Source organism: Macrotis lagotis, chromosome X (assembly GCF_037893015.1).
Source record: "Macrotis lagotis isolate mMagLag1 chromosome X, bilby.v1.9.chrom.fasta, whole genome shotgun sequence".
NCBI lineage: Eukaryota > Metazoa > Chordata > Mammalia > Peramelemorphia > Peramelidae > Macrotis > Macrotis lagotis.
In genome coordinates, this window is record NC_133666.1 from 25,264,014 (window position 1) to 25,291,885 (window position 27,872).

At 44.0% G+C, this 27,872-nt stretch overlaps 1 protein-coding gene across 1 annotated transcript; it reads left to right on the forward strand.

Annotated features, from left to right (window-relative positions):
* Positions 1-8,152: 8,152 nt before the first annotated feature.
* UTP14A (UTP14A small subunit processome component) lies at positions 8,153-27,735 on the forward strand. The gene is made up of 15 exons (XM_074199505.1): positions 8,153-8,259; positions 9,542-9,620; positions 10,745-10,815; positions 11,215-11,279; positions 12,350-12,492; positions 13,952-14,107; positions 17,985-18,104; positions 18,419-18,513; positions 19,555-19,678; positions 19,762-19,839; positions 20,602-20,968; positions 23,047-23,462; positions 25,406-25,599; positions 25,875-25,974; positions 27,356-27,735. The coding sequence occupies exons 1-15, from the start codon at positions 8,234-8,236 to the stop codon at positions 27,611-27,613; spliced, it is 2,292 nt and encodes a 763-aa protein (XP_074055606.1). The 5' UTR covers positions 8,153-8,233; the 3' UTR covers positions 27,614-27,735.
* The last annotated feature ends 137 nt before the right edge of the window (positions 27,736-27,872 follow it).

Genomic DNA, 27,872 nt, shown 5'->3' on the forward strand with positions numbered 1-27,872 from the left:
TGAATGACACTAGACTTCTGATAAGTCATTTAAACATATTTGCCTCAGTTTCCTTATCTGTAAAATGAACTGGAAAGGAAAATAGCAAGCCACTCCAGTAAATTTGTCAAGAAAATTCCAAATGAGGGGCAGCTAGGTGGCGTAGTGGATAAAGCGCCGGCCCTGGAGTCAGGAGGACCTGGGTTCAAATCCGATCTCAGACACTTAATAATGACCTAGCTGTGTGGACACTTAACCCCATTTGCCTTGCAAAAACAAACAAAAAAATTTCAAATAAAGTCACACAGTTGGACTCCACTGAAACAAATGAGCAGCAACAACAACAAGGTGTCTAAGAGGCACAAATTTGGAGGGAATGCCTTGTAGCTATGAGGACAGCGTGTACCAAAGTACATACAGAAATAGGAAGTGAACAACTGAGTTTGGGGAACAGTAAGTAGGTCAGGTAATAAGGAAAACAGAACATTAGGAAAAAAGTAATATGAATAAATCTCAAAAGGCTGTTGCGAATCAGACTGCAAAGAGTTTGAAATGCCAAACTGAGGCATTTATTGAAGAGGCAACATGAAGCCATTAAAGATTCTTGAGTAGGGGAGTACAGTCAGGCCTGTGCCTCACAAAGATTATATTGGACTAAACTAGTGATAGAAAGAATCACACAAGAGGAAAAAGGCCAATTTTAATTATATAAAATTCAAATTTGTTTGCACAAATATCTAATATAGGCTTAAATTACAAGAGAAACAAGTAAATAGAAAAAATCTTTTTTGGGGGGGCAAGGCAATGGGGTTAAGTGACTTGGTCAAGGTCACGCAGTTAGGTAACTATTAAGTGTCTGAGGTTGGATTTGAATTCAGGTCCTCCAGACTGCAGAGCTGGTGCTCTATCCACTGTGTCACCTAGCTGCCTCCTATGAAAATCCTTTTAAGCAGTTTCCTTTGCTAAAGGTCTCCTAACCAAGATATATGTATACGGAATCTTTATATAAGGAATCTGAATAAAATTTATAAGACTAAGAGTTATTCTCCAGTTTATAAATAGTGAAAGGATAGGAACCAGCAGTTTTCAGGGGAAGAAATTCAAGGTATCAACAATCATAAGAAAAATGCTCTAAGTCATCAATAATTAAAGAAATGCAAATTAAAGCAACTTTGAGGATCCAACTCACACTTATCAGACTAGCAAAGATGACAAAAAAAATTTTAAAAATGAAAAATGTTCATGGGGCTGTGGGTAAGCAGGTATACTATTAAGCTATTGGTGGAGCTAAGATTTGGCCCAGCCATTCTGGAAAGCAATTTATAACTATGACTCACTAGGCCTAACCCCAAAGGAATCAAAAAAAGAGGAAAAGGACCCATGTACAAAGAGATCTATATGTATAAAAATGCATTTATGGAAACTCTTTTCAAAGTAACCTAAAATTGGAACTAAGAGATTGTCCTCCTATTGGGAAATGGTGAAACAAATTGTGGTATATGCTTGTAATGGAATATTATTGTACCATAAGAAACTGGTCAATCAGTCATCAAGTATTTATTAAATGCCTTCTATGTGCCAGATATTACACTAAACCCTGGGGATACAAAGAAAGGCAAAAACTAAGTCCCTGCTCTGAAAAAGTCCATAAGCAAATGAAGAGAGATAACATTCAAAAAAACTAAGTATAAACAAGATATCTACAGGATACATTGGAGATCATCACCAAGAGAAGACACTACCATTAAGGAGGAATGGACAAGTCTTGAAGGTAGGACTTTAGCTGAGATCTGAGGGAAACTATAGAAGCCAGGAGGTAGAGATGAGACAATTCTAGGCATGGGGGGATGGATAGTGTGTGAAAATGCATGGAGTCCAGAGACCAACCACCAGGCTATAAGCAATAGCCTTATTGTGATAATGAGGTAATGGTGCCCAGTGCTAGGCCAGTGGTAGTATTAGAGGAGGTAAACAGGCGAAATACTAGGAAGGTCAGTTGGTTGCTCAGTTCTTGTCCTTCATTATTTTGAAGACAAAAATGACACTATGTTAGAGACAGATTACAGTGTGTCTGACTGTGGCTGATCAGACTCATATGAGCTCAGAATGCTCTTCCAGAGATCAGGCACAAATAGTCCATGTAGATACCTGGTTGGTTCCTCTACATATCTCACATTTCCTTTGAGCTTCTTCCATTCCATCATGCTCATAGAACACAGCACCCTCTCCGATGTGGGCACACCATGCTGGGCGGTCCTGTGCTAATGTCTCCCATGCTGCATAATCAATTCCAAAGTTCTTAATAGAGACCTCCAGGGTGTCCCTGTACTACTTTTAATGCCCCTGTGAGCCCTTGCTATGTGTGAGTTCTCTATTAATAAAAAAAGAAAGGTATAAACATCAGGACTTGACAGCTGACTGGATATGTGTTGAGGATGAGGAGGTAAGGAGCTGAGGATGACACATCTGGGTTGTAAGGTTAGGGCTGTTTACATAGAAATGAGGAAATGAACAATTTCAAATGAAACAGAAGACCCCTACCAACTGATGGAGAAGAACAATTTATACAGTGATAACAACATTGAAAAACTTTAGAACTCTTAACATGCAATGATAAAACAGAATGAATATGAGACATACTGCTCACCACCTGACATAATTAATGAACTTAAAATGCAGAAAATGACATATGTTGTTAGATATGGCCAAATTGGGATTTTGTTCTCCCTTACTAAATCTATGTATTAATCTCATTTTGAGGGGCTTTTTAAAAATTTGTTCAAGGTAGGGGTAGGAGGGACATATTAATAAAAAAAAGGATATTTTTATTTATTTAGCAAGGCAGTGGGGTTAAGTGACTTGCCCAAGCTAAGTATTAAATGTCTGAGGTCAGATTAGAACTCAGGTCCTCCTGACTCCATGACTGGTGCTCAATCCATTGCGTCACCTAGCTGACCCTAAAAAAAGGATATTTATTTTACAATATGCTAAATTTATTTCAATATAATTTTTGACTGCCTAGTGGTGTTGCTCTGAATTAAAACTCAGGCACTGAACCACACTGTCAAAGAGGAATGGTGAGAATACACTGCATTGTCTGGTTCCTAAAAGTGTTTTTACTCTTTTAATGCACTGCCTTGATTACATAGGACTGCTGTTAATATTACTTTTATTAGTAATGAATGGGGAATATATTTTAGAAAAAATGTATAAAGCACATAGGGTTTAAAGTAGATTCCATTTATATTTTTAAATCATTGTTATTGCATGATTTTTTAAAATCTTACATTGGTAGTGCTATTGAAATATAGATTATGGAGAAGAGATGCTGGTAACAAAATGAGAAAATTAGTGTAATAGTCATAGCAGTGATGACTGCTCGGTGTCAACAACCACAGTTGTATGAGGAAAGAAGAGTACAATGGGAAGTAGAGATGTATAAAAATTGTATAGAGCTGTATAGAAAAGACTTAGCAAATGATTGAATGATGAGTGAATGAATGGGGATAGTGGTCAAGGACAGTGAAGTGTAGGAGGTTGTGAACTTGTGTGATTAGGACACTGGTGCCCTTATACTTGGTATTTCAAGGTTCCAGGCAAATGCTTTTGTAACTCTTATCAGGTGCACCTTATCCTTGGTTTTTTTCCTAAATAGAATACAAGCTCTCCAAGGATGAGTAATGTTTTGATTTTATCTTTCACACAAACACACACAATGAGATTTGGTTTGATCACATTACTTCATACTGTATGATTTTTTTCTGTTATTTTCCCCCAAAAACCCCCACCACCACTACCAATTTGGTTCTCTTCAAGTTCAGGAAAATAATCTGATTTATTCCTCTCATGTGTCTGGCTGCCAAAATCCAAATTCCTCATTCAACCTGGAATCCAAGCCCCTTTGCAAATAAAGTCTAACCTTTCTTTCTAAACTTTGTTTTCAGTATGCTCAGTTTGTAAGTCTAGTCACTGATCTATTGCCTTAGAAGAAAGGGCACTGAGATGGAGTTCCAAACAATAGCTAAAGGTTTGAAAAGTACTTTAGATCTATTTAGATCTATTCTCACAAACTGAGGAAATGAGGCTTTAGGGTGAAACTACTTGGGTTACATATCTAGTAAGCAATTCAAACAGGATTCAAACACAGTCTTCCTAAGTTCCAGTCCAGGACTCTAGCTACATTGCTAAGTTGCCCAAGACTTAGGTTATTGTACTGGATATGCCACTGACTTGATAGGATCTTGAGCAAATCACTTAACTTACGTGAACTTCAGTTCCCCTCTCTGTAAAATGAACCTGAGCTGAGTTTGAATCCTGATTCTGCTACTTAACTGTGAGATTTGGACAAGTCAGGGCCTCAGTTTCTTCATCTAAAAAATATGAGAGGGGTGGCTAGGTGGTGCAGTGGATAGAGCACCGGCCCTGGAGTCAGGAGTACCTGAGTTCAAATCCGGCCTCAGACACTTAATAATTACTTAGTTGTGTGGCCTTGGGCAAGTCACTTAACCCTATTGCCTTGCAAAAAAAACCCTAAAAAAATATGAGAGGTGGAGAAGATGGCATCAGAGATTCCTTTCAGAGCTAAGGGTCAATCTGTCTCATGGACACACAAGAGTTCAATCCAACATTGAAAACTCTTGTCACTTATTTGCCTCTTGAAATAACCTAAATTAGATGCCTTCCTTATTTCCCATACACCCCAATATTTTCTCTTCAATTAGAACTGGGTTTTTTTTGCCCCTCTATAATAAGCTTGTTTGTATCATAGTTAAATGTGTTAGCTTCTCCTTATCAGAGTATAAACCAGAGGTATATCAAATAAGCAGACTATGGGTCCTCTCATTGTTTCTTGAATAAGATTGAAATGTAATTGGGAAATATTTAACAAAATAAATGTTATCATAAAACACAAATGTTAATTGATGGTTTTCTAAGTCAACATGAGGCCCTTAGGGATCTATTTCTATTTGGGTTTGAACCCATTAAGGTTAAACAATAGGAAAGAGGGAATTATATTCTTAAATTTGTTATCACCCCATGTCCAGTTTAGGGCTCTGCATTCAAAAAGTGTTTAATAAATTCTTCACACAATTTTTTTTCAACCTTCCATCTGCCAAACACTTTAAAGAAAAACAAAACCCCTACAAGAAATATGCATTATCATGCAAATAATGATGATATTTGATGTCCATTCTCAAAGAAGATCAAGACATCAGGGGGGTGAGAGCACAACAAGCACATGAATTAGATTAGCATGAGGGGGGTTGTAAATTCCTGTGCTATTCATGTCCATATCCATGTCATTCTACATTCTGAGTCCATCACTGCTCTGTTAAGAGTCAGGTAGCATAGTTCATTCTGGATCCTTTGAAATCATGGTGGTTTGTTACATTGGTCAGAGATGCTAAGTTTCAAAAAACTTGTTTTTATAATGTTGTTTTAGACATTTTTCTTTGGGTAATGCTCACTTCACTCTGTATCAGTTTATACATGTCTTCCCAGGTTTCTCTGAACCCATCCCTTTAGTCATTTTGGGGGGGTACAATAGTATTCCCTTACATTCATATACCATAGTTCATTCAGTCTTCCTCCAAGTGATGGGTTCCTTAAATTTCTAGTTCTTTGTCTCTAAAAAGGGGCTATTATTATTATTTTTGTATATATATGGGTCCTTTTCTTCTTTGATCCTTTAGAGGTATATATAATCCTTGGAGAGAGAGTTAGAGAGCTATGTCAATGGACACCTGCAATATAGTGACTTTGGGGACCTAGTTTCATATTGTTTAATAAAAATTTCCAGGAAATAAGATTTGGTTTCTACCAATAAGATCACAGGAATGTGAACCTGGAGTTGGAAGGGACCTGAAAGGTCATTTCATCCAGCCTTTATTTTACAGAGATCCAAGAAGGGTTGAAGTGATTTGCTAGGATAACACAGAGGTTTAAATGTGAAATATCTTTAAAGTGGTTAGCATAATGCCTGCCTGGGACATAGTAGGCACTTAATGATGATTTCCTACTTCCCTCCCTAGGGCTGGATGGGACCTCAGATGCTATCTAGTCCAACTCCCTCATTGTATAGATAAGGAAACTGAGGTCCTAGAAGGTATAATCATTTGACCAAGATCACACATAGGATTAAAGGTCTTGATCTGGAAAGAATCTGGGATCTTATCCATTCCAAACATAACATTTTACAGATTAGGAAACTAAGGTCAAACGTTCTGTCTGTGAAGTGACTTGTCTAGGGTCATACAGGGTATCAGAAATCTGGAGATTAAAGGGACTTCGGGAGTCAACTAGAGTCCAATTCATTTTAGGGAGGAGGTTCAGGGGAAGTATATGTTAAGTGCCTATTCCAGAATCATACATTTTTAGGTGAAAAGAACCTCTGGCTAGTTTACCTGTCAGATCTATGGAAAGGGAAGCAGTTTATGACTAAGGAAGAGATGGAGTACATCACTAAAAACAAACTGGATGATTTTGATTACATTAAATTAAAAAGCTTTTGCACAGACAAAACCACTGTAACCAAGATCAAAAGAAATGTAGTAAGATGGGAAACAATCTTTACAACTGTTTCTGACAAAGTACTCATTCCTAAAATATATGGAGAACTGAGTCATATTTAAAAAAAAGCCATTCCCCAGTGGACAAATGGTCAAAGGATAAGCAAAGGCAATTTACAGATGTGGAGATCAAAGCAATCCATAGTCATATGAAAAATTGCTCTAAATCACTAATTAAAGAAATGCAAATTAAAGCTTCTCTGAGATACCACCTCACATCTCTCAGACTGGCCAATATGACCAGAAAGGACAATGATCCATGTTGGGAGGGATATGGGAAATCTGGGACAGTTGGTGGATCTGTGAACTCATCGCACCTTTCTGGAGAGAAATTTGGAACTACTCCCAAAGGGCAACAAAAATGTGCATAGTCTTTGATTTAGCAATACCACTCCTGGGTCTATACCCTGAAGAGATGATGAAAAAGGTTAAAAACCTCACTTGTACAAAACTATTCGTAGCAGCTCTGTTTGTGGTGGCAAAGAATTGGAGATCAAGTAAATGTCCTTCCATTGGGGAAGGGCTTAGCAAACTGTGGTACATGTATGTCATGCAACACTACTGTTCTATTAGAAACCAGGAGGAATGGGAATTCAGGGAAGTCTGGAGGGATTTGCATGAACTGATGCTGAGTGAGTTGAACAGAACCAGAAGAACTTTGTATACTCTAATAGCAACATGGGGGCGATGATCCACCTTGATGGACTCGCTCATTCCATCAGTGCAATAACCAGGGACAATTTGGGGCTGTCTGCAATGGAGAATACCATCTGTATCCAGAGAAAGAACTGTGGAGTTTGAACCAAGTCCAAGGACTATTACCTTTAATTTAGAAAAAACCCTGATACCTTTTTGTCTGATCTTACTATCTCTTACTTTGTTTCTTGCTTAAGGATGTGATTTCTCTCTTACCACATTCAGCTGAGATCAATGCACCCCATGGAAACAATGTAAAGACTGACATCAATGCACACCATGGAAACAATGTAAAGACTGACAGACTGCCTTCTGGGGGGTGGGAAGCAAGGCTAAGGGGAAAATTGTAAAACTTAAAATAAACAGTATTTTTAATAAAAGGAACAAAAGAAAAGGGCCTTCGGGGCCATGCAGTTCAACGCTTTCGTTTTCAGAGGCAGAAACGGAGGCTCAGGAAGAGGGAGGGATTCGTTCCAAGGCCTTACATAGGAGCCTAGATGCACACGTGAAGTTGCAAGGGACTCCAGAAGAGGAAACTGACACTCTGGCATTCCTACCGAAAGCTCGAGCTCTCTTCCGGTGTCTGCCAAGCACGAAGGAGCTCTGGGTCCGGCTAGGGCGCTACGTCGACACGGCACGTAAAGGGGGCTAAGAGGGAGGCTCTGGCGTCAGAGTTCGGAAGTGGCCTGGCTGGCTCCGCCCCCCGGCTCGCCGGAAACCGCGAGCCAGGAGGAGCCCAAGGCTGCAGGGGCAGAGGGAGAAGAGGGGGCACTGGAGGGAGTGGGAAGAAAAGGTCAGGCGGCCGGAAAGCTCCCGGGCCCTCCACACGGCCCGCGAGGGAGCGGGCCCGGCCAAGGCTCGGTCGGGGAGAGCGGAAGTGACGCGCAGGGGGCGGGGCCGGAAGCGGAAGCCCCCGCCGCCCGGCCCGGCAGTGGCGTGCTCAGACTTCCGCCCCCAGCCCCACGTGAGGATACCAGCTGCTGACCAACATGAAAGGGAAGATTGTGGAAAAGCGGTGAGTTCGAAGTTGGGCTCAGATGGCCCGGGCCAGGGATCGAGGGGTCTGCGCGCGATCGGGGCGGGGCGGGAGCCTCCGGCGGCTGCGGGGTGCAGCATGGGGCGCCCCTCACTTTCTCCCACGCTCCCCACTCGCTGTTGCGCGTCCGAACGCGCCCCTTGTCCCTCAGCCACCCTCCAGGCTGAGCCCGCGGGGGCCCCTTCCCACCACCGTGCTGTTCTAAGCACCCAATCACTCTCCACGTCCAAGGACTTCTCCGAACTCTTGGATTGGTGAGAACCCTCCCTTCCCTCCATGTTTCGACTTGACTCGTGCTCGTACTTTCTGAGGTTGGGTATTACCCAGACTCCTTCAGGTGCTCGGATCGGCTGAGCTAAACTCTGTAGTCCCTCCCCCCCATCCTGTGCCAGGCGCTACGCTGGCACTCCCTGACTGCCCAATCCTTTATTCCCACGGGCTCTCTTCAGCATCTTAATGCCCTTATCTTATGTGATACCTATTATTTTGCACTTGTCTCTCGGCATATTTTTCATGAGGTCCCAGGATTGAGAGCTGGAACAGACGTTTACAGAGCTTTCCGTTCAACTCCTTCATTTTGCAAATGAGAATACTGAAAAAAACCTTAGGGGACAAATGAGGAAACTGAGGCTCACAGAGGTGAAATGATTTGGCCACATGACTTGTGGCCCAGATTGTCTGATTCCAGATCCCCTGCCCTTTTCTGCAATAGTAAACTGCTCCTTATAAAAAAGTGATGCTTTGATACCGAATATACACTCTCCTTAGCCCATGTATTTCTTATCCTTTTGTTTCTGACCATGCCCAGACACTGGGCCGTGGCTTAATCACCTCTCTTCTTAATTTACTTTGCCTGGGAATAGCTGATGAAATACCAGCTACTTGATGAAATATTTTGAGCAACCTATTTTTAGAGCATTGTTGTATAAGGAGGTTTTCAACCTTGGAGAGTTCCCAGTCTATTGACATAGATTTCATCCAGAAATGTCCACATTTTATCCACCACTTGTCCACACTTCATTTAAAACCTGAGACGATGACCTAGGACTAGAAAGCATAGGATAGTGGAATGGAACAAAATCCAAAAAAAACTGCAGTCACAGAATTCTATGATACTCCTGCTTATAAGTGGTGTTTGGCTTTAAAGATTTCTCAAGTTTTGTTTAGTTTCCCAGGCTTATGGGAGGAAATAGTTTTGTTGGACTAGAATCTGAGGAAGGAGAGATGTTCTCGATGGTAATATTTCTCTGTTGTATTCTAGAAACCTTCTGGCATTGAGCCAACAGGAAGAAGTAATAGATTTGCTTAAAGACTATCCTCTCAGTGCCAGTGAAGATGAGGTAAGTGATCACGACCAAATCAAAACTCAAGAAAGCCCCAATACAAGACAAGTTTTCCTTGCAGAAACCATGGCACTTTTAGTCACTCAACCTGTGTCCCAAGTGCCAGAGTGGGCTCTGCATTCCTCCTTAAAGCTGAGGAATAAATTCCTGAGCAAAGAGCCAATAAGTATTGGGGCTTTTCCCCAGCTGCTCAAATCAAATCAGTAAATATTTCTGGAGGACCTTATATGGCCTGCACAGCATGTAGAGCATAAAGAAATCCAAGACTTACTTCCCGCTCAAGAACATTAAGTTGAGCTAGAGTTAGTTTTCCTATTCATTACAGAATTTCCCCATTCTCTCTATTTCAGTTTCTGCAGAGATTGCCACGATCATCTCATTAAAAGGTGCTTTACTGGATTGCGAACGTATACTGTAGTTTCTAAATTCCTTAATCATTCCTTAACTTTTGAAATAAATGATTAAAATATTCATTTCTCCCAGGAAAACTGGGAATGGTGATATGGAATTTTATTTTCCTAGGACAGGCTATCTCAGACCATAGAATTTAGGGTTGGAAGAGAGCTTAGAGGTCATGTAGTCTATCACCCTAATTTGACAGATGAGGAATCTGGGAGAACAAGAGGGCAGAGGACTTGTACAAGGTCACACCATTATTAAGTAGCATACTAAGTAAACCCACAGTAACTGTAACAGTAACACATGTTAGGGTGCCAGTGTATGTTGTTACATAATAATGCTTTATAGTCACAAATCACCTTTCCTCCCAAAGCAGAGGAGTGAATACAAAGACATGGATCCTCCCAGCTGATCTTAGACGATTAATGTTCCTTATTTTGGATGGATAGCTTATCAGTAATTTCTGCCAGCTATTCCTCATTGATCTCCTTTAGTATTTTTTAGTATTTTAGTATTTTTTTTTTGGTAGGTTAAGTGACTTGCCCAAGGTAGTAAATATCAAGTATCAGACTGGATTTGAACTCAGGTCCTCCTGACTCTACGGTTCATACTCTATACACTGCACCACCTAGAAGATTGAGGACTCATTTTTACATACCAATTCCCATAAGCTCTTCCCTCTAGACTGAGGGGTAACTCTTTGTATCCTTTTCTCACTAAAGGAGGATGGTGATGGAGAGAGGAAACATCGAAAGCTCCTGGAGACCATTGGTGGCCTGGATGGAAAGAATAGGTAATATGTACCTGAGACTAGACAGGCTTTATATCTAGAGATAGAAGAGCCCTTAAAAGTCATCTAGTCTAATCCTTCAGTTTACAATGGAGGAACCTAAAGTCCAGGAAACATCATTGACTTGCCAGAGGAGGTCCTTACTCTTAAGTAAGTAATGGTGCCCAGGGCACCAATCCAGGGCCTCCAACTACAAATTCTTTACTCTTTCCACTGCTCTTCACTTTCTTAAGGTTTCTTCCACTCATTCCTAGAATATAAGCCCATTATGCAAAGCTTTCAAGGATGATAGGTCTAAAAGTCAAGATTAGCATATGCCCAAATGCCCCTTAACTAAGTGAGCCTCTCGTTGGGATTGCAAGTTTATTTCCATGTTCACATTCCTCCTTTGTATCATTTTAGGCAGAGATTGGCTGAGCGGTCAGAGGCCAGTCTGCAGGTATCAGAGTTCAATGTCAGCACTGAAGGTAAGTCAGGAGCATCAGAGGTGTGTCTGCCTCTGCAGATCCAGCCTCATCATTTGCACCTCTGGTTATTGAGTCACTGTTCACCCTCATGTGAGAGGGTGGAGGTAGGTAGGCAGCAGGCACTTCCAGTCTTGCCTTTTCACCAGCTACCTTGTTCTAAGGCCAACATTTCCTTCAGAGGTTTAGGGGTGGCGGGTGGGGGGGAGGCAGACAGCAAGATGAGCAGCCCTGAAAGGGCACAGGTAGATAGAAGGACAGAGTAACTGAAAGGAGATTAAATACTACAGCTAGCAATAATAATAATTAGTATTTATATGGCACTGTAAGGTTTGCAAAGAACTTTGCATATGTTATCTCATTTGATCCTCACAAAAATGACCCTCAGAGAGAAGTTCTATTTATTATCCATTTCTAATAGATGAGGAAACTGAGACAGACAGGTGAAGTCACTTGACCAAGGTCACACAGCTAGTGGTAAGTGTTTGCAGCTAGGTTTGAACTCGTTACCCAGCTGCCTAAGATCTGTGATTTATTAATAATCTGCTCCCCTTTCAATTTTTCCCACCTTGGACAGCCACCCATCAATAACTGGCTTCTAATTTAAAAGGGATGGATTCAAGGTACCTGTTGAACCCCTCCAACCCTCCCCCCCTCACCTTAGTTATATGGCTGGGCTTGTCTTTCCAAGAACTATATATTTACCTAGAGCAAATACTAGTTTGGGCCAGGTGAGTAATAGCCAATATTGTTTTTGTTTCCTCCCTAGATTTCCTCAGTACGGGCAAGCAGAATGCTAAGGATATTTTTTAGATGTTAAAATGTGAATGTGTTTGTATCCATTTGTTCATTGTGTTTGGAAAAGCAGTACTTTCAGTCTGGCTAGGGCTTATGGTAAAAAGAATGGAAAGGAGTGCCCCAGATGTTCAGGTACTAGACACATGCATCACACACACACACACACACACAAAACACCTCATCCTCCCAAACAGCATTGTCCCTGGTCTCCTTCATCGTCTGCTTCTTCCCTCATTTCCTTCTGTCACCTACTAAGAAGTTTGGTACTTGTACAGGGGTAGGGGAGAAGCTGGAACTGGCAGAGCTGCTGGCACCCATCAAGTCTTCCTCTTCACTGGGCAGTGTGAAGAAGCGACTGAAGAAGGTCAAAAATAAGAAGACTGTGGAGTTACCTCTTAGCAAAGAGGAAAATGAACAGGTGAGTGATCTGGAATATAGCCCACAAAGAGAAAGAAAAGGATTTGGATGGCATGATGGGCTAATTGGATAGAAAAAGCCTAAACCTATACAATCCTCTTGCAATAAAAAAGACTAAAAATAATTCAGGTCAGGGGCATCCCATTGTTTTCCATATTGAATGGGCCATGTGGGCAGAAATCCTTTTATATGTAGTCTTGCCTAGATTTTTTTATATTACTAACAGGTTGAAGTATAGTTTTATTTTTTTTTAATTTTATTTTTCCAATCTCATGTTATGAAAGTTTTTCAACATTCATCCACTTATATTTTTATAAGTTACATATTTTTTACCACCTTCCCTTGCCACTCTTTCCCCTCAGTGGGGAACAGTTTACTAAAAGTTATACATTTGTGTTTAACAAGTTTACATTATTAGTCATTTTGTGGATGAGGAATTGGGACCAAAGGAAAAGAAGAAAACCATGGGCTAAGAAGAGAAAACATTATAAGTTTTTTAAAAAGCGAGCATAGTATTTATTCCAAATCTGTTATTCTTTTTTATATGTTTGCTTTTTTATTTTCCTCTGGGTGAGGATGATGTTGGGTTAGCCTAGCTCTCTGAGCTGCTGAGAGAAGCTGTTGCATCCGTCATAGTTGGTCAACTCACAGTGTTGTTGTTAATGTGTGCCATGTTCTCTTGGTTCTGCTCCTGAAGTATAGTTTAACTACTGAAAAATAGGATAATTGGCCAATAAAACAAAAACAATTCAAAGAAGTTAGTTTCATTAACTGGATCCTTACCCCGGTGCACAGTTAAAGGTCTTGTGCTAAAGATGAATCAGTTTTGACAGAATCATTGGGAATTCTGTTACCAAACAGACTGGTTCTCTCTTGCCAACTGGGGTAATCTTAGGGAACATCTCAACTCCAGCTCCATTTTAATTTCTACAACTGGGAGTAGGCTCTCAGTCCCCGTTTCAGCAGTTTCATGAGAAGATACTTTCATAGAGCCAACCAAAATCAGACATTATCTGGAAAGTCTGGTCCTCCCAACCTGGAACTTCAGATGGCCACTAGTAATTCAGTGGATCAGTATCTCATTGGGGTGGCTATTCTGCTGGTTCAGATGACAGCTCATCTATGGTTCCGCATTCTCAGTATAGCTTATCCTTTGATATCCATAAATTCTACATGAAAGATCCACACCAGGCTCCTGGAACCCTTCCTCTGGATCTTAGAGTACTTCTTGGACATCAGTTCAACACATGGACAGTCTTGCTATTTAGGTTAAGAAAAAATGTGCTCTAGAGCTCCAGCTTCTGGCTTAGGGGCAGCATGTTGGCAACATTGGGAATCTCAGGGGCAGTTGGAGTCCTGGCAACATGATAAAAACCAACTCTTGCTCTTTGAGTCTCTGAGCAGATCTGAAAGATCTTTTGACATTGAGCTCTGGGCCTTGGCTGCCTTGCCTCTTTCAGATCCACAGGGAAGCTGCATACAACAAAACCTCCCAAGACATGGACAAGTGGGATCCAGTAGTCTTGCAGAATCGGAGAGCAGCACAACTAGTCTTCCCTCTGGAGCAGGAGCAAGTACGAGATATCCCTATTGAGGAAGTGCTTGGGGTCTGGAAGGTAGGTTGAACTCAAGATAACCGTGGTGAGACCTCATGTCCAAAATCCCATGGTAGAGAAGTAACTCTGGCCTTTCAGTGTGTGCAGAATGCTTTACACACCCATTAACTCATCTGGTTCTGCCAAATAACCCTCCCTATTACCTCCTGGCGCATTGAATTCTGTCCATAAGGAAGACAAGGGACCAGGTCATCTGTGTTCTGTCACAAAAATAGCAACCAGTGAAGATAGCTTTGAGAAAATTTGAGAGCTTCAAGAGTCTAGGCCGATCCTCTTCATGTTCTAGATGCTGGGACTAGACCAGGGAAAAGTTTGGTACTATCCTTTCCATTCTCTAGGCCCACATCATCATTTTTCCATCTGCCTTTGAAAACCACAAATCAACATTCCCTATGTTGCATTGTATTTTTATTCAGTTAAACATTTCCCAATGATATTTTAGCCTAGTCCCAATAGTTTGACACCTCTGGTCTATTCCAACCCTAGCACTGGAGATGATATTCTTTTCTTTCTTCAATTCTAGTATTGTAAGCACAGAGAAATTTAGTTATATTCAAAGGTATCTTAGGAAGCAGGGATTCCTTATACAGAATTATGCCTGTTGGATAAATCCTTATTAGAGCCTAAAGTTTGCTCACAGAACAGCCAAGAAGTAACAGTAAAAACTGACGTCTCTGGAAGGTTTTAAGTGTGCAAACCATTACATATATTATCTCTTTTGAGTCACACAACAAGCCCAAGAGGCAGGTGCCAGAGACATTGCTGTCCCATCTTACTGAGGAAGAAACTGAGGCTCAGGCAGGTTTAAGAATCCTGAGCTGGAGAATGTCAGAGGCAATATGCTGCCTCTAGTGAAAGAAAACTATTTCCCACTGAAACACCCTCTGGGAGTGACTAAAACTACTAAGGTAACTCTTTAAGCCTGGAGCATGGTGTACTGTCAGAGCAGCTAGTTCTTAGTCAAAGGGGCATGAGCTCTAGGGTAGGGGCTAGGCCTAGAATATCTGCAAATGTGCATTGAATGGCTGGTCTTGAGCAGAAATTGTAGAACGGCTCCTTGCAGCTGTTTGTGTCGTGGCCGAAGGGGAGTAATCAACATTTTGCAATTCTTCCTCAGTAAGAGGCTGAGGATGTTGCACAATAAAGGTGGCTGTCCACGGAACATGAGCAAGCTGGGCTCCAAATCTTACATGATTATTGGGATTGGACATGACCCACACAAGTCACATCTTCAAATTCATTGTCAGGAGGGAAAATTGTGATGCATTAGACAAAAGAGAAAAATAACAAGTATTCATATAGGTTTTGTCACTTGTGAGGGCTTTTGGTTGTCTTTTCTTTCTTTTTTTTAAACTTACACTTTACTTACAGGATGGTTCAGGCCAGAGATAGCAAACACACACCTGCTTTTGCTACCAAGATAGATTAAACTGTAATGAGGAAATAGTCAACAAAATAATTAGTAATCCAATCACAGATAAAGAACATGACATTTTAAAACTAAGTCATTCTGTGGCCCATAGGGACCTTTCTGGACACGTTAGAGGTGCTTCTTTTTATTTGAATTTGACATCACTGGTTTAGGCCTCCAGGGTGATGTACAAGCTCTTTAATAAAGAGTGACAGCTTGTGACCTCTTCATGGTAGCTGGTCAGACAAAAGACACAAGGCTGACACAGAACATTTCTCAACAGTTCTCCAAGGGTCAGGAATCTTTAACATAGTATACTATGACTTTGGTCCTATTTCCTAGAGTTTTTATTAACTTTTCTTTTTCTTTCCTTTTTAAACTGAAAAGATAGGGAGAAAATGGTAGAAACCATTTTGTAGCTTTGAATTTGTCACAACTCCCCAGTCACTATCTTTCAACACCCCAAGTGTTGCCGAGGGGACCTTGAATAAGTCCTAAAGTTGGAAAGCATCTCAGAGGCCATCTAATCCAACTCTTTCGTTGTACAAAAGAAGAAACGGAGTCCTAGGAAGAATTTACCCTCATCCTTATAGTCTTCCCCTCAGAACTGAAAGGGAAGCTAAGGAGATGAAACATGTTGACTGAGATCACACAGATACTAAGTGATGGATGGCATGGGAGCCCAGGTTGTCTCCTTTGATACCACACTGAGGTGTTTAAGAACTTTGTTGGTGGCCATACCAGCAGAATACAAGCCCTGATGGGTCCTCTCCCGATAAAAGCATGACTCCATAGGTGAATTGTACCTCATGAAGTGAGGCCTAGCCACCTAGGTTAGCCCAGAGATGAGGAATTCTTTGGGAACTAATAACTCCTGAAGGCTATCTTGGTAGACAATAGTAAAGGTTCCATTCATAGAGCTTTGACGTTGAAAATTTGGTCCTGCCATTTATGCATCTTTTTTTTTCTGAAGAAAAGTGTATTTTCTAGGCTGATAATAAAGAAGCTTTGTTTCTAGATTTTGTCTAAGTGTTTATCATTTTGATCATGATTGTGGTCAGCTCTTCCCACTAAGGAAAGCTGTGTGATAAAAGGAGTGGAGGATGTATATGTGAGGGTTTGCAACTACAGCCAGCCTGGTGGAACAGTGGCCATCTTTGCTGGCTGCTGCCAAAAAAGAAAACAGAGTCAGAGGAGTTTGAACTGGAAGGGACCTTTGAGATCCTCCAGTCCAGCTCCTGGTATTTCAGCCCATTTGTTTCCTGCATACAGAACCAAGGCATAGTGGGAAATGCACTGTGGAGTTTAGGGAATTGCAGGCAAAGTAAGGAAATGACTAGGGTTAAATTTGAACTGTCAGGAAATAGGCTAATTACACAAAGGTCATATTTTTGTTTGGGCAACGTCCTTTTGTGCTCAGGAAATTTAAAAAAGAAAAAAATAACAAGCCACTAGAACTGTAAGCCCCCAAAATGTCTTGTTTTTCTCGTTTGGTCCCATCACTGGTGAACAATACAGAGCTGGGAAGTGACAACGGCATATCATGGGCCGTGTGTACACATGATTGGTAGCAGCTGGCTGTGATGGGTTTTGCTTCGAAGCTGGTAGCCAGATTTTCGCCCCTGCTTTACCATCACTATCAAGAATACTGATCTTAAACTCTAACCTTCTCATCCCAAATAAATGCAAAGGGAAAGATCTGATCTGAAACCTGGAGAACAATTTGGGGGTAGGGGTGGGGGTGGGGAGAAGGCTTGCTCTGGGCCATAGAGAACATTTTGCATGGGTTTCCGATCATCTGGAGTGTTGAGAGGAATCATCTCTCTGTTAGAGCAAGAAGCAACTGAGAGGCCAAGGCAAGAGTCTGGTTTGGGTGATCAGGAGGCATCTCCTTCACCTCTGACACAACTAACTGTACACCTCTCTGAACACCAGTTTTCTTCTCTCTGAAAATCTCACCAGAGCATCTGTTTCAGAGCTGGGAAGGATCCTTAGAGACATACTAATCCAACCCACTTGTTTTACAGAGCAGAGAAGCCAAGAGAACAGAGACTTGCCAGATTTGAACCCAGATGGTCTTGACTTCACATTCAGGACCATTTTTCCCCAATAGAAGCTCCTGAATACAGGGGCTGGGTGGCAAATCTTAAAGCACTTTAGAACTGGGAGGCATGTGTGCTCTTAGAGGAAGTTGACCAGATTCACTCCTTAATAGTGCTCTTTGATTTTCTGGGTCATGAGTAGCCCTGGCCCCTGGGGCTGAAAATTGGATGAGAAGAGCTCCCCCCAGAACTTTGAAGAGCAAGGCTGCAAGCTATTTAGAGCTTCCGCTGTTGGGTTTTGGCCCAGGACAGCCAGCCTTGGCTAGCTTCCTAGTCCGTCTCCAGTGGCATGGAACAGGTAGAGGTAGGAAGGAAAGGTGTGGGCGCCTTGCTCAGTTTTGCTGTGTCCTGTTGTATTGTGAAGGCAAGAACTCCCCTGGAACAGGAAATTTTTAACCTCCTCCACAAGAATAAGCAGCCTCTGACTGACCCTCTTTTGACACCAGTGGAAAAGGCTTCCCTGAAAGCCATGAGTCTGGAGGAGGTAAGTGCCTGGCTACCGTGTCCCCCTCTTCCCCCCACCTCCCAGCTTCCTCCCCTTTCCTTGGCTGGCATTTCCAGCATGCCCACTCTTCCTGGAGATGCCTGGCTGCCATGGCCCCCTTTATCCCACAGTTTCCTTCCCTCTCCTTGGCTGGTATCTTCAGCATGCCCATTCTTCCTGGAGGTGCCTGGCTGTCATGGTCTCCTCTACCCCCCAACTTCCTCCCCTTTCCTTGACTGGCACCTTCAGCATGCCTGCTCTTCCCAGAGGTGCCCAGCAGCCCTGATCTTACCATTCCTGTCTTTTCACTGTAGGCCAAGCAACGTCGGGCAGAGCTCCAGAAAGCCCGGGCCCTGCAGTCTTACTATGAGGCCAGGGCTCGAAGAGAGAAGAAAATCAAAAGCAAAAAGTAAGAACTTGTCCCAGGGAGCTCAGGCTGTTTGGGGTTTTCCATTAGAGGGAAGCAGCTGTTTAGGCTGTGCTATAACCCCCTAAGGAAATACCCTGCTGACCAGAAGCAGTACCATATAGCAACAGAAGTACTGGCTTTGGAGGCAGAGGACCTGGCTTCAAATCCCAGCTTCTGCTACTTCCTACCTGCATGGGGGGGGGGGGGCACAAATCTCTTCCTCTCTGTTGGCTTCAGTTCCCCTGTCTAGAAACTGAGGGGGCTGGGCTCAGTGAGCTTTTGAATCTTAGTATTTAGAGCTAGAAAGAACCTAGATCATCTTACTCCAAACCCACTAGGTTTTGAGAGGAGATGACTGAGAGCCCCAAGAAGGATAGCAACTCGGCTAGCCCCCCACTGGACTGTAGTATGGAAGCGAGCCAGTCATGCCACCGGGATACTCTGGCTCCAAATCCCAGAAGGGGCAGTGTGAATGGGCAGGGGATTCTCTAGTCCAGTGAGGCATCCCTTGAACCATAAGCCTTTTGGGTAGTCTGCTTAAAAAACACCTTTTTGGGGGGAGCTAGGTGGCACAGTGGATAGAGTACTGGCCCTGGAGTCAGGAGGACCTGAATTCAAATCTGCTCTCAGACACTTCATAATTACCTAGCTGTGTGGCCTTAGGCAAGCCACTTAACCCCATTGCCTTGAAGAACTAAAAAAAAAAAAAAAAAAAAAGTTCCTTTTCTGGTTTCTTTGGGATAGTCCTGACCTAATGAGCTCCTCTTACCCAGGCCCCAAGGAGGGGCCAGCGCTGTGCCAGAAAGCCATCCCTTCACCCCACCTTGAAGCCTACCAGGAGTTGACATCAGTCTTTGGGGAGCAATGGGGCAGCCCTCTATTCTAGCCCTCCCACCTACCCTCCCCCAGAATGACCCTACGAGCTTGGAGGACTGCTGGCAGTGGGATAGAGGTTCTGGGGTTCTCTTCAGAAGGGCTGTCAGATGTGGCTCCCCTCCACTGTCACAGTGCCTCCTGCCTTTTGTGACCGTCCTCCCACAGATTTCACAAAGTGCTGAAGAAAAGAAAGGCCAAGGAGGTTCTCAAGCAATTTGAAGAATTGCAGAAGGTCAATCCCACAGCTGCCCTAGAAGAGCTGGAAAAAATGGAAAAGGCCAGAATGGAGGTAGGCTTCACCTCTCCTCCCACTCTGATGACCCAGCACACTTTCCCCAAACCACATTAACATCACTCTCTGCCCTTTCTCAGGAACGAATGAGCCTCAAGCACCAAAACAGTGGGAAGTGGGCCAAGTCAAAGGCTATTATGGCCAAGTATGACCTGGAGGTAAGCACTGGAGTGGCCAGGAAGAAATTATGGGTGCAGGGGATGGGGGGGGGTGATTCAGGACAAGGGGACTGACATGAGCCGAGTTGAGAGGGGCAGGGATGATAGCTGTTAAGGTTTTGTCAAATGGAGTAGATGAGGTGGCTAATTTCACTTCTTGTAAACTCAATGACAAAGAGTGGGACTTGCTGGCCTCTGAAGACCCTGCCAGCTCCAGCACTAGGATTCTAATCACTTTCCTTCCCAATTGTCTTTGGGACCCCATGGACCATAACCGTTCTAACCTCCACCATCTCTCCAAGTCTGACCTACTCTGAAAAACAAAATGAGGGAATTTGATTAGATGGTGCTATGGTTGTGTGTGATCTTGGGCCAGTCACCTCCCTGGACTGCCATTTCCTCCTCTAAAATGAGGGGATTGGATTAACTACCCTCTTGAGGTCCCTGCCAGCCCTGGAGCTGTGACCATATTAGAGGCAGAGACCATTTCTGCTGCTGCTTTTGTAGTTCTCAAGACCTGGGATTTCTGTAAGCTTGTTAGAATTTGCAGAGTGCTTTACGTACTTCAACTCATTCATTTGAACTTTCAAAGGACATAGGTGCTAAGACATTATGATCTCCAGTTTATAGGTGAGGAAATCAAGGCAGATTAGGTCTGTCATATTTTGGTACAATTGGATTTTTGAGGCCAGTGTGTTGAGAGCATGAGTCAGGGACTGAGAACTGAGGCTTTCCTCTAAACTCTTGCTGTATCTCCTTCAGGCCCGTAAAGCAATGCAGGAACAGCTGCTCAAGAACAGAGAACTGACCCAGAAACTTCCAGTGCCCTCTGACAATGAGCAGGATGAAGATACCGAGGAAAACAGTGGGCTCATCCCTGACATTGTAAATGAAGTGCAGATGAGCATTGATGGACCAAACCCCTGGATGCAGAAGAACCGTGGAATCCACCTGAAGGCCTCTCACAGCCAGAAAAAGCTTGTTGCCGATGAAGAGTCTGAACCTGAGGAAGAAGAGGAGGCTGAGGCAGAGGAGGAGGCTGTGCTACAGGAAGTGGAAGAAAGACGATTCTTGCGAAAAAAGTCAGAGGTTGACCAGGGGTCACAGAAGCAGGGACACAGAACAAAAGGTAAGCTAGTCCTGTGAGAGTCTCTTTACTTCTGAAGTATAGACAGTAGAGCTGGTCTCAACAGCATTGTTATCACAAGGGGCAGCAATGTGTAAAATTGTATAGAAATGGGTACAGTGCTGACTTCATGGGACAGGTTGTATCACCAAAGCAGCCTCTCCATTGGTTCCCCCCCCCCCAGCCTTTGTTTTTCAGCCTCCTTAGAAGTGAAGCCTGCCTCGTCCTGAGGCAACCAGCCCCTTTCACTTGGGTCAGCTCTGACTACTGGTTCTTTCTTTCCTGGCCAAATCTGTCCCTAGGCACCGTTCACCCCTGTGATGAATAAAAAAAAGCATCAGTTATCATTCTGAATGCATGGCAGGCCCTTCAGTGGGTAAAAGCCCCTTCCTTTAGTCACAGTTGTCTGTGCCAAGCCACATGATTTTCAAAGAAAATTAGGGCACGAATGCCAAAGGTTTGGAGTACCAGAGATATCTTAAAACCTGATCCCTAGAACATGATGCTGCAAGGCGGGAGTCCCCAGGTTCCAGAAGGTTTCCTTTTCTGTGAGATTCCATTGCTTTGTCAGTTGGTTTCATGTGCCTGTTTCATTCCTGTTGCAAGGGAGACTCACGGCAGTGATGGTGGATTGGATTTAATCCAGAAATGATCTGTGGGGGCGGCTAGGTGGTGTGGTGGATAGAGAACCGGCCCTGGAGTCGGGAGTCCCTAGGTTCACATCTGGCCTCAGACACTTAATAATTACCTAGCTGTGTGGCCTTGGGCAAGCCACTTAACCCCATTGCCTTGCAAAAAACAAAAACAAAAAAATACAGAAATGATCTGTGATGCTAAAACTTGATTTCAAAGTCATTCTTCTCTGCCTGGGTTCTGAAATATGGGTCTGGACTATGGAGCTGAACTGTCTCCGACAAAAACTAAATAGACCTCAGAGGACAAGCCTTCTGAAAATGGACACTTGCCCACCTCCTGTCACTTGAGGAGGTAGCACACTTTCCCCAGTGGTCTGAAAACAGCGTCCACACAATGTCAAGGGAATTCTTATTCACATATCATGTGGTCTCTGAGGCAATCTCAGATACTTCCTTGGACAAGTCATTTTACCTTTCACAGCCTCAATTTCCTCATCTGTAAAATGGGGATAATGATAACACTGACCTCCCAAGGTGGTTGTGAAAATCGAATGAGATAACAGATTAAGCACTGGACATCATCATCGTTATTATTACTATTACTGTTACTTGCTTTTAAAAAATAGTAATTGTTCCTTTTGACCAATGGGAGGGAGAGAGGGAGGAAGGGATGGATGGATGGACATGACGGATGGATGGATGTCCAAAACATGGTCTAACCAACTCCTGGTTTCTTCATCAGCAAAATTGAGGATTGAGGATTTCTCTAGACTCAATTCTAGACAGTGTCTTCCAGTTCTCAACTTGCATTCCTCCTAGGGGATCTTGGGAAAATCCCCTTCCCTCATTTTCTATCTTCTCTAATATAAGATGTTAGACTAACCACCTAGTCTGGGGTCCCTTCCAGCTCTGAAACCTTACGCAACCTGGTTGTTGCTGATAACCAGACAGAGTAAGCATCCTACATCCATTGTGGAAATTTCTGCTTCTAGTTCCATGAATGATTCAGTGGATGATCAGGCTCAGCGTGATAATATGGAATAATTCCAATTTCGAAGTGAACAGTATTCCTTCTGTTGACTTTTGTAAACAGTAGAGCATAAATTAAAGCAACCTGCTATTCAGAGAGACCACCTCTTTTTTGACCCCTGGGTTCTCCACGTCAGCAGGTTTCCCTGCATAATTATTCAGTGAATCACTGGTACTGGTGAGGCTGAGAATAGAAGCCAGGAGAAGCTCCAGGGCTTCTCCTTACTAAAGTCCTCTGCCCACTGCTTGACAGGCAATGGTTAGCAAACTGTCCCAGAACTCCAGAACATGGAAACTCCCCCATTTGTCCCAGAAGTGTCTTTCAAAGCACCCCGTCACCCATGGCTGATTAACAATTGTTCGATGATGAGGCACCTTTGGGTTTCCCTTCTCTAATAGCTGATTTTGTTTTTCTAGCACCCAGGAGATCGGAGGAGGATGAGGAGGTGTTAGCTGAACTGAGGACTCTGTCTAAGCAAATAAATCAAAAAGCCAAGAAGATGAGAGATGATGGAGAACAGTCTGTGAGCTCCACCCCAGCTGCCTCCAATGAGCCAAGTGTCCAGAGAGAGGAGCAGTCCTTGATAGATGAGAGACTGGAGAGGCTGCAGACCATGGAGGACCTTGAGACTCTGAGCATGGAAGAAGTTAACCAAGAACAGAAACTCCCTAGGCCTGGAGTGGAAAGGCAGCAACAGCCAAGTAGTCAGTCAAAGCAAAAGAGTCCTCCCAAGATGGAACGGGAAACCATGATTGATCTACACACCATCATTGGTGTGAAGGCCCACAAGGCAAGCTCTTCTTTGTCAGTACCCACCATTGTAGACGAGGAGGTGAGTTGGATTGGGCCCGGGGCCATTTGGGGGAGAAGATCCCTGGCTGCTTGACTCAGGGATGGGCTAAGATTTTAAGGTGGCCTTGGGGTAACTGCAGTGTCCCAAATCCTTCATTCAAATTCAATGAGTCCATGGTTTGACAGATGTTCTGTAACCCAAGCTGCTTATTGAGTCAGAGATTTAGAATTGGAAGGAACCCCAAAACTCAAACTGGTACAATGTCCTTTTTCAGAGGAGCCAAGTAGTGACTTGCCCAGGATCACCTGGGTCATAGATGTACGTAACAATTCTGATTGTGTCCTGGGTGCTCCAACCCAAAATCTAGTGGCCTCTTACCTGGGCCCCTAGAATTGCTCTTGTTGCTATCCCTTGTCTCCTGCCCTGGCTGCTGGGGAGGCTGGGCAGTGGGACTGGTCCCCAGATCCCCTACAGCAGAGTCAGCAGTGCCAATAGCAGCAGTAGGAGGCCAGAAAGGTGGAGCAGAGTAGCATGGCTTTCAGCTAGAGGGGACTGAGGCAGCAACTGCTCCCTGATCCCCTAGGAGGATTCCCAACCTGTCCAATGGGAGCTCTGCTAATCCAGTCCACCAAACATTTCTCAAGTGCCTTCTCTGTGCTAGGCTCTGCAAGCTATAAGTGTTGAATATCTAAAGACAATTTGAAAAAATGATCTCTCCCCATGGAGGGGCAGGAGCTCTTCCCCTAGGCACTGGGAGCTTATCTACTTTTTCTACTCTGTTGACAACTATTATTTCAGTGTACTTGTTTTCCTTTATAAGTTTCTATTATTTTATGCATTTTAAAACCCTGCTTCTGAGTAGGGACCCATCCATAGGTTTCACCAAACTGCCCAAGGGGTCCATGACAGAGAAGAGTTTAAGAACCCCTGGCCTGGGGGCAACTAGGTGGCCCAATGGATAGAGCACTGTCCTTGGAGTTAGGAGAACCCGAGTTCAAATGTGGCCTCAGACACTTAATAATTACCTAGTTGTGTGACCTTGGACAAGCCACTTTAACTCCATTACCTTGCAAAAAAAAAAAAATACCCTAGCTTAAGGGTATATGCAGTCTTTTGAAGAAGAGGAAGTGAGGTGGTACCTGCAGGAAGCTGCAGACTCTTAAGATAACATGAAGGCATTTCAGGTTTATGAAGTGACCAGTCCAAAGGCACGATAGGAAATGGAATTTGGAAAATAGCAGATAAGCCCGCTTGGTTGGTTTGTAAGTCTGAAAAAGGAGGCTAGGGCCAAATTGAGCCATCCAGCCCAATGTTCCAGCCTGTCAAGATCTTCTGGAATCCTGACTGTCATCCAGCATTAGCTAAACAAACCCTCCCAGCTTTATATCTTCAGTTCACTCCCTATTACCTTCTGTGTGACCTTGGGATTTGCCTGGTGTCAGAGGACGAGTTTGGTCTGGATGGTTCAAATGTATGGGCAGCATTATACAAAGAAAGCTAGGGCTGCTCTGATATCTGGGCTGAGCTAATAGATTACAAAAGCCTCCTTTAGATAGTGGAGTAATTCCAATGCAAAGTGAATTGGAGGCTGGGCCTGGAAGCCTTGGCCAGAGCCTGGGCCTGAGGATGCCAGGGTGTAGGGATTAGTGATGAAAGCCTCTGGCTAGCTCCAGGGTTTTGATTCTACTCAAGGCAAGGAAGTGGAATGGATTCTGGCCAGAAGGTCTCCCTTGGAGCGTAGGCCCTGTACTTGGCCTTTCCTTAGGCTCCCTGAGGTGAGAAAGGTGGGAAGGATGTGGCCTCCACAAGGGTCAGATCTGGTGAACCAGGCCTTTCTTCCACCCAGTTTGCACATAGGACATTGTTCAGTGCCTCCCCCAGGGGGCGCTGAAGCGTCACAAGCTGGCACCCCAGGCGGTCCATGCTGCTGAGCAGTTGGCAACCTTCACTCCCATCTGCTTCTTGCTCTTGTCTCCTCCCAGGATGGTGACGAGGAGGTAACCCAAAAGCAGATAATAAAGGAGGCCTTCGCTGGGGACGATGTCATCGCTGACTTCCAGAAGGAGAAACGAGAAGCTGAGAAAGCAAGCAAGCCAAAAGATATTGACCTGAGCCTACCAGGCTGGGGACAGTGGGGTGGCCCAGGCTTGGTGATCAGTGCCAAGAAGAGACGCCAGTAAGCCCCAGTTGATTTAGATCCATTTCTAGAGCCGTTTGAGATCTACAAAATGCCTTCCACATAGCAACTGGGAGGGAAGAAGGGAGGGGAAGAGAGGGAATGCAGATCACTGCTCTGCCCATTTTTCGGGTAGGGATACTGAGACTCTGAGGGGAGAGGTTCCCCCAGGCAAAAGGATTCCAATCCTTGCTTGCTTCTCAGGAGCCTCTGAGCCCTACCTGAATGTGCTGTCTCAGGTGCTTATACCAGCCATCTTGTTATCTGCTACTCAGGTTTCTCCGCAAAGCCCCTAAAACTGCTCCAAGGAAAGACAAGCGTTTGCCAAATGTGGTCATAAGTGAGAAGAGGAACGTCCAGGCAGCAGCCCACCAGGTAGGGTGGTGAGAGAGAGGTGACACAGTGTCATAGTGAACTAGCCAACAGAGCATAGGACATGGAGTGAACATAGACCTGGGTTCAAAAACCTGCTTCTGGCTCCCAGTAGCTGTGTGACCTGGGACAGATCTCTTTTAAGTTCTCTGAGCCTCAACATTTTGCACAATCCCTGCTTAGGTTGGGGGTCCGTGGGGGGGGGGGAGTTGAATAGAATATTTGGGTATGCCAGGTCCCAAAAAGGAAATGCCAAGGACAAGTCATCCCTGTCCTCAGGGAGATCCAAGTCTGATGGAGGACACAGCATGCCAACTTTTGTGTGGAGATGTACACAGATGAGAGAGTGGAGATGATCTCAGAGAGAAGATCCCCAGCTTAAGGGGGATTGAGAAGGGCTTCATGTAGAAGGTGGAATTTTAGCTGGGACTTGAAGCCAAATGAGGAGGGAGAGCCTTCCTGGCATGAAGCACAGCCAGAGAAAATACTAGATGGAAAGGGGGCAAGCAGATGCAGACTGGGGCTGGCTATAAGGTATAAGAGACCTGGAAGAACACGAAAGGGGCTTTGATCACCACCCTGAGAATGGAATGGGGTGGGGGAGGCCAGGGTCACTAGATAACCTCTAAGGGCTCATCCAGCTCTGGAAATCTAGGAATCCCAGATAAGAGAGAACTGCCCACATACTGAATGGAAGAATAATCTCTCCAAACTGCTTTTTGACCAGACTTAAGCTGAGCCTAAGGATTGGAGTTAATCAGTAGAAAGAGAAAATCAGTATTTTCATTTTTTCATAAGCCAGAAGTACCCACCCCTCAAAGCAATCACTTATTTTTCAAGGTGAAAAGACCTTGCTGACTTCTTGAGTAGGAAAGTGCATTGTGTACTTTGGGATTGTGCCTTCTCTCTTGAACTGGATAAAAATATCCCCCCCCCCCCCCCCGCTATATTAGGACTCAAAGGAACCTCTCCCCCATACCCCCCAAAAGGCTTCCTCAGAGAGTTGCCTCGAGTGTTGTCAAGGGCCCATCCCTAGTGTCAGAGCTGAGACTGGGACCCTGTTCTTCTGATCTTGAGCTGAGCATTCTGTCTACCAATCACTCACAAGGTCATAGACTGAAAAAGTCAACACTTCCTGAAGGAACTAGGGCCCAAAGAAAGGACTTGTCCAGACCACGTAGACAAGCCACACAAGACTAGGATTTGAGCCCCTAAATCCAAGGCCGTTTTGGTCACATCACACCCCATACCTTTCATGTTCTACAGTGTTGCCAAAGAGCCACATGTCCACTGTTCCCTCTCTAGCTTCACACCCTCCTGACATAACCTAGAGCCATCCAGAGCCTTGGTTCCTCTGCCTTAGCTTCTTTCCCCTCTTTTGCAGGTGAATGTGCTTCCATTCCCATTCACCCACCAGCATCAGTTTGAAGAGACCATCAAGACACCAGTGGGAACCACATGGAACACACAGAGGGCCTTCCAGAAGTTGACTGCTCCCCAGGTGGTGACCAAGCCCGGCCACATCATTGAGCCCATAAAGGCGAAGGATGTTGAGTCCTCTCCTTCCAACTTGGGCCCTCCAACTCTGCAGAGGAAAGAGCAACATGGCCAACAGAGAAAAGGGCTAAAGAAAGCCTCTTAAGTCCTAGTGATCACCCTAGGGCCAGGAGTACTTGGGATGGGGCAATAGTGCTGTGGGTGGGGAGGATGCCTCTTTGGAAATAAAACAAGCCTTCCATATAAATGGAGTGCAGTGGATCATATCTTCTCCAGTCATCTTCCTCTCCCCTTTACCAGCAAAAGATGTGCTGAAGGTGTCTTCACTCCTGCTCATACTGGAAGCTCATTAGATGGCCTAATAGAGATCAAGTTGGGCAAGAAAACTCAAAGAATGCCAAGCA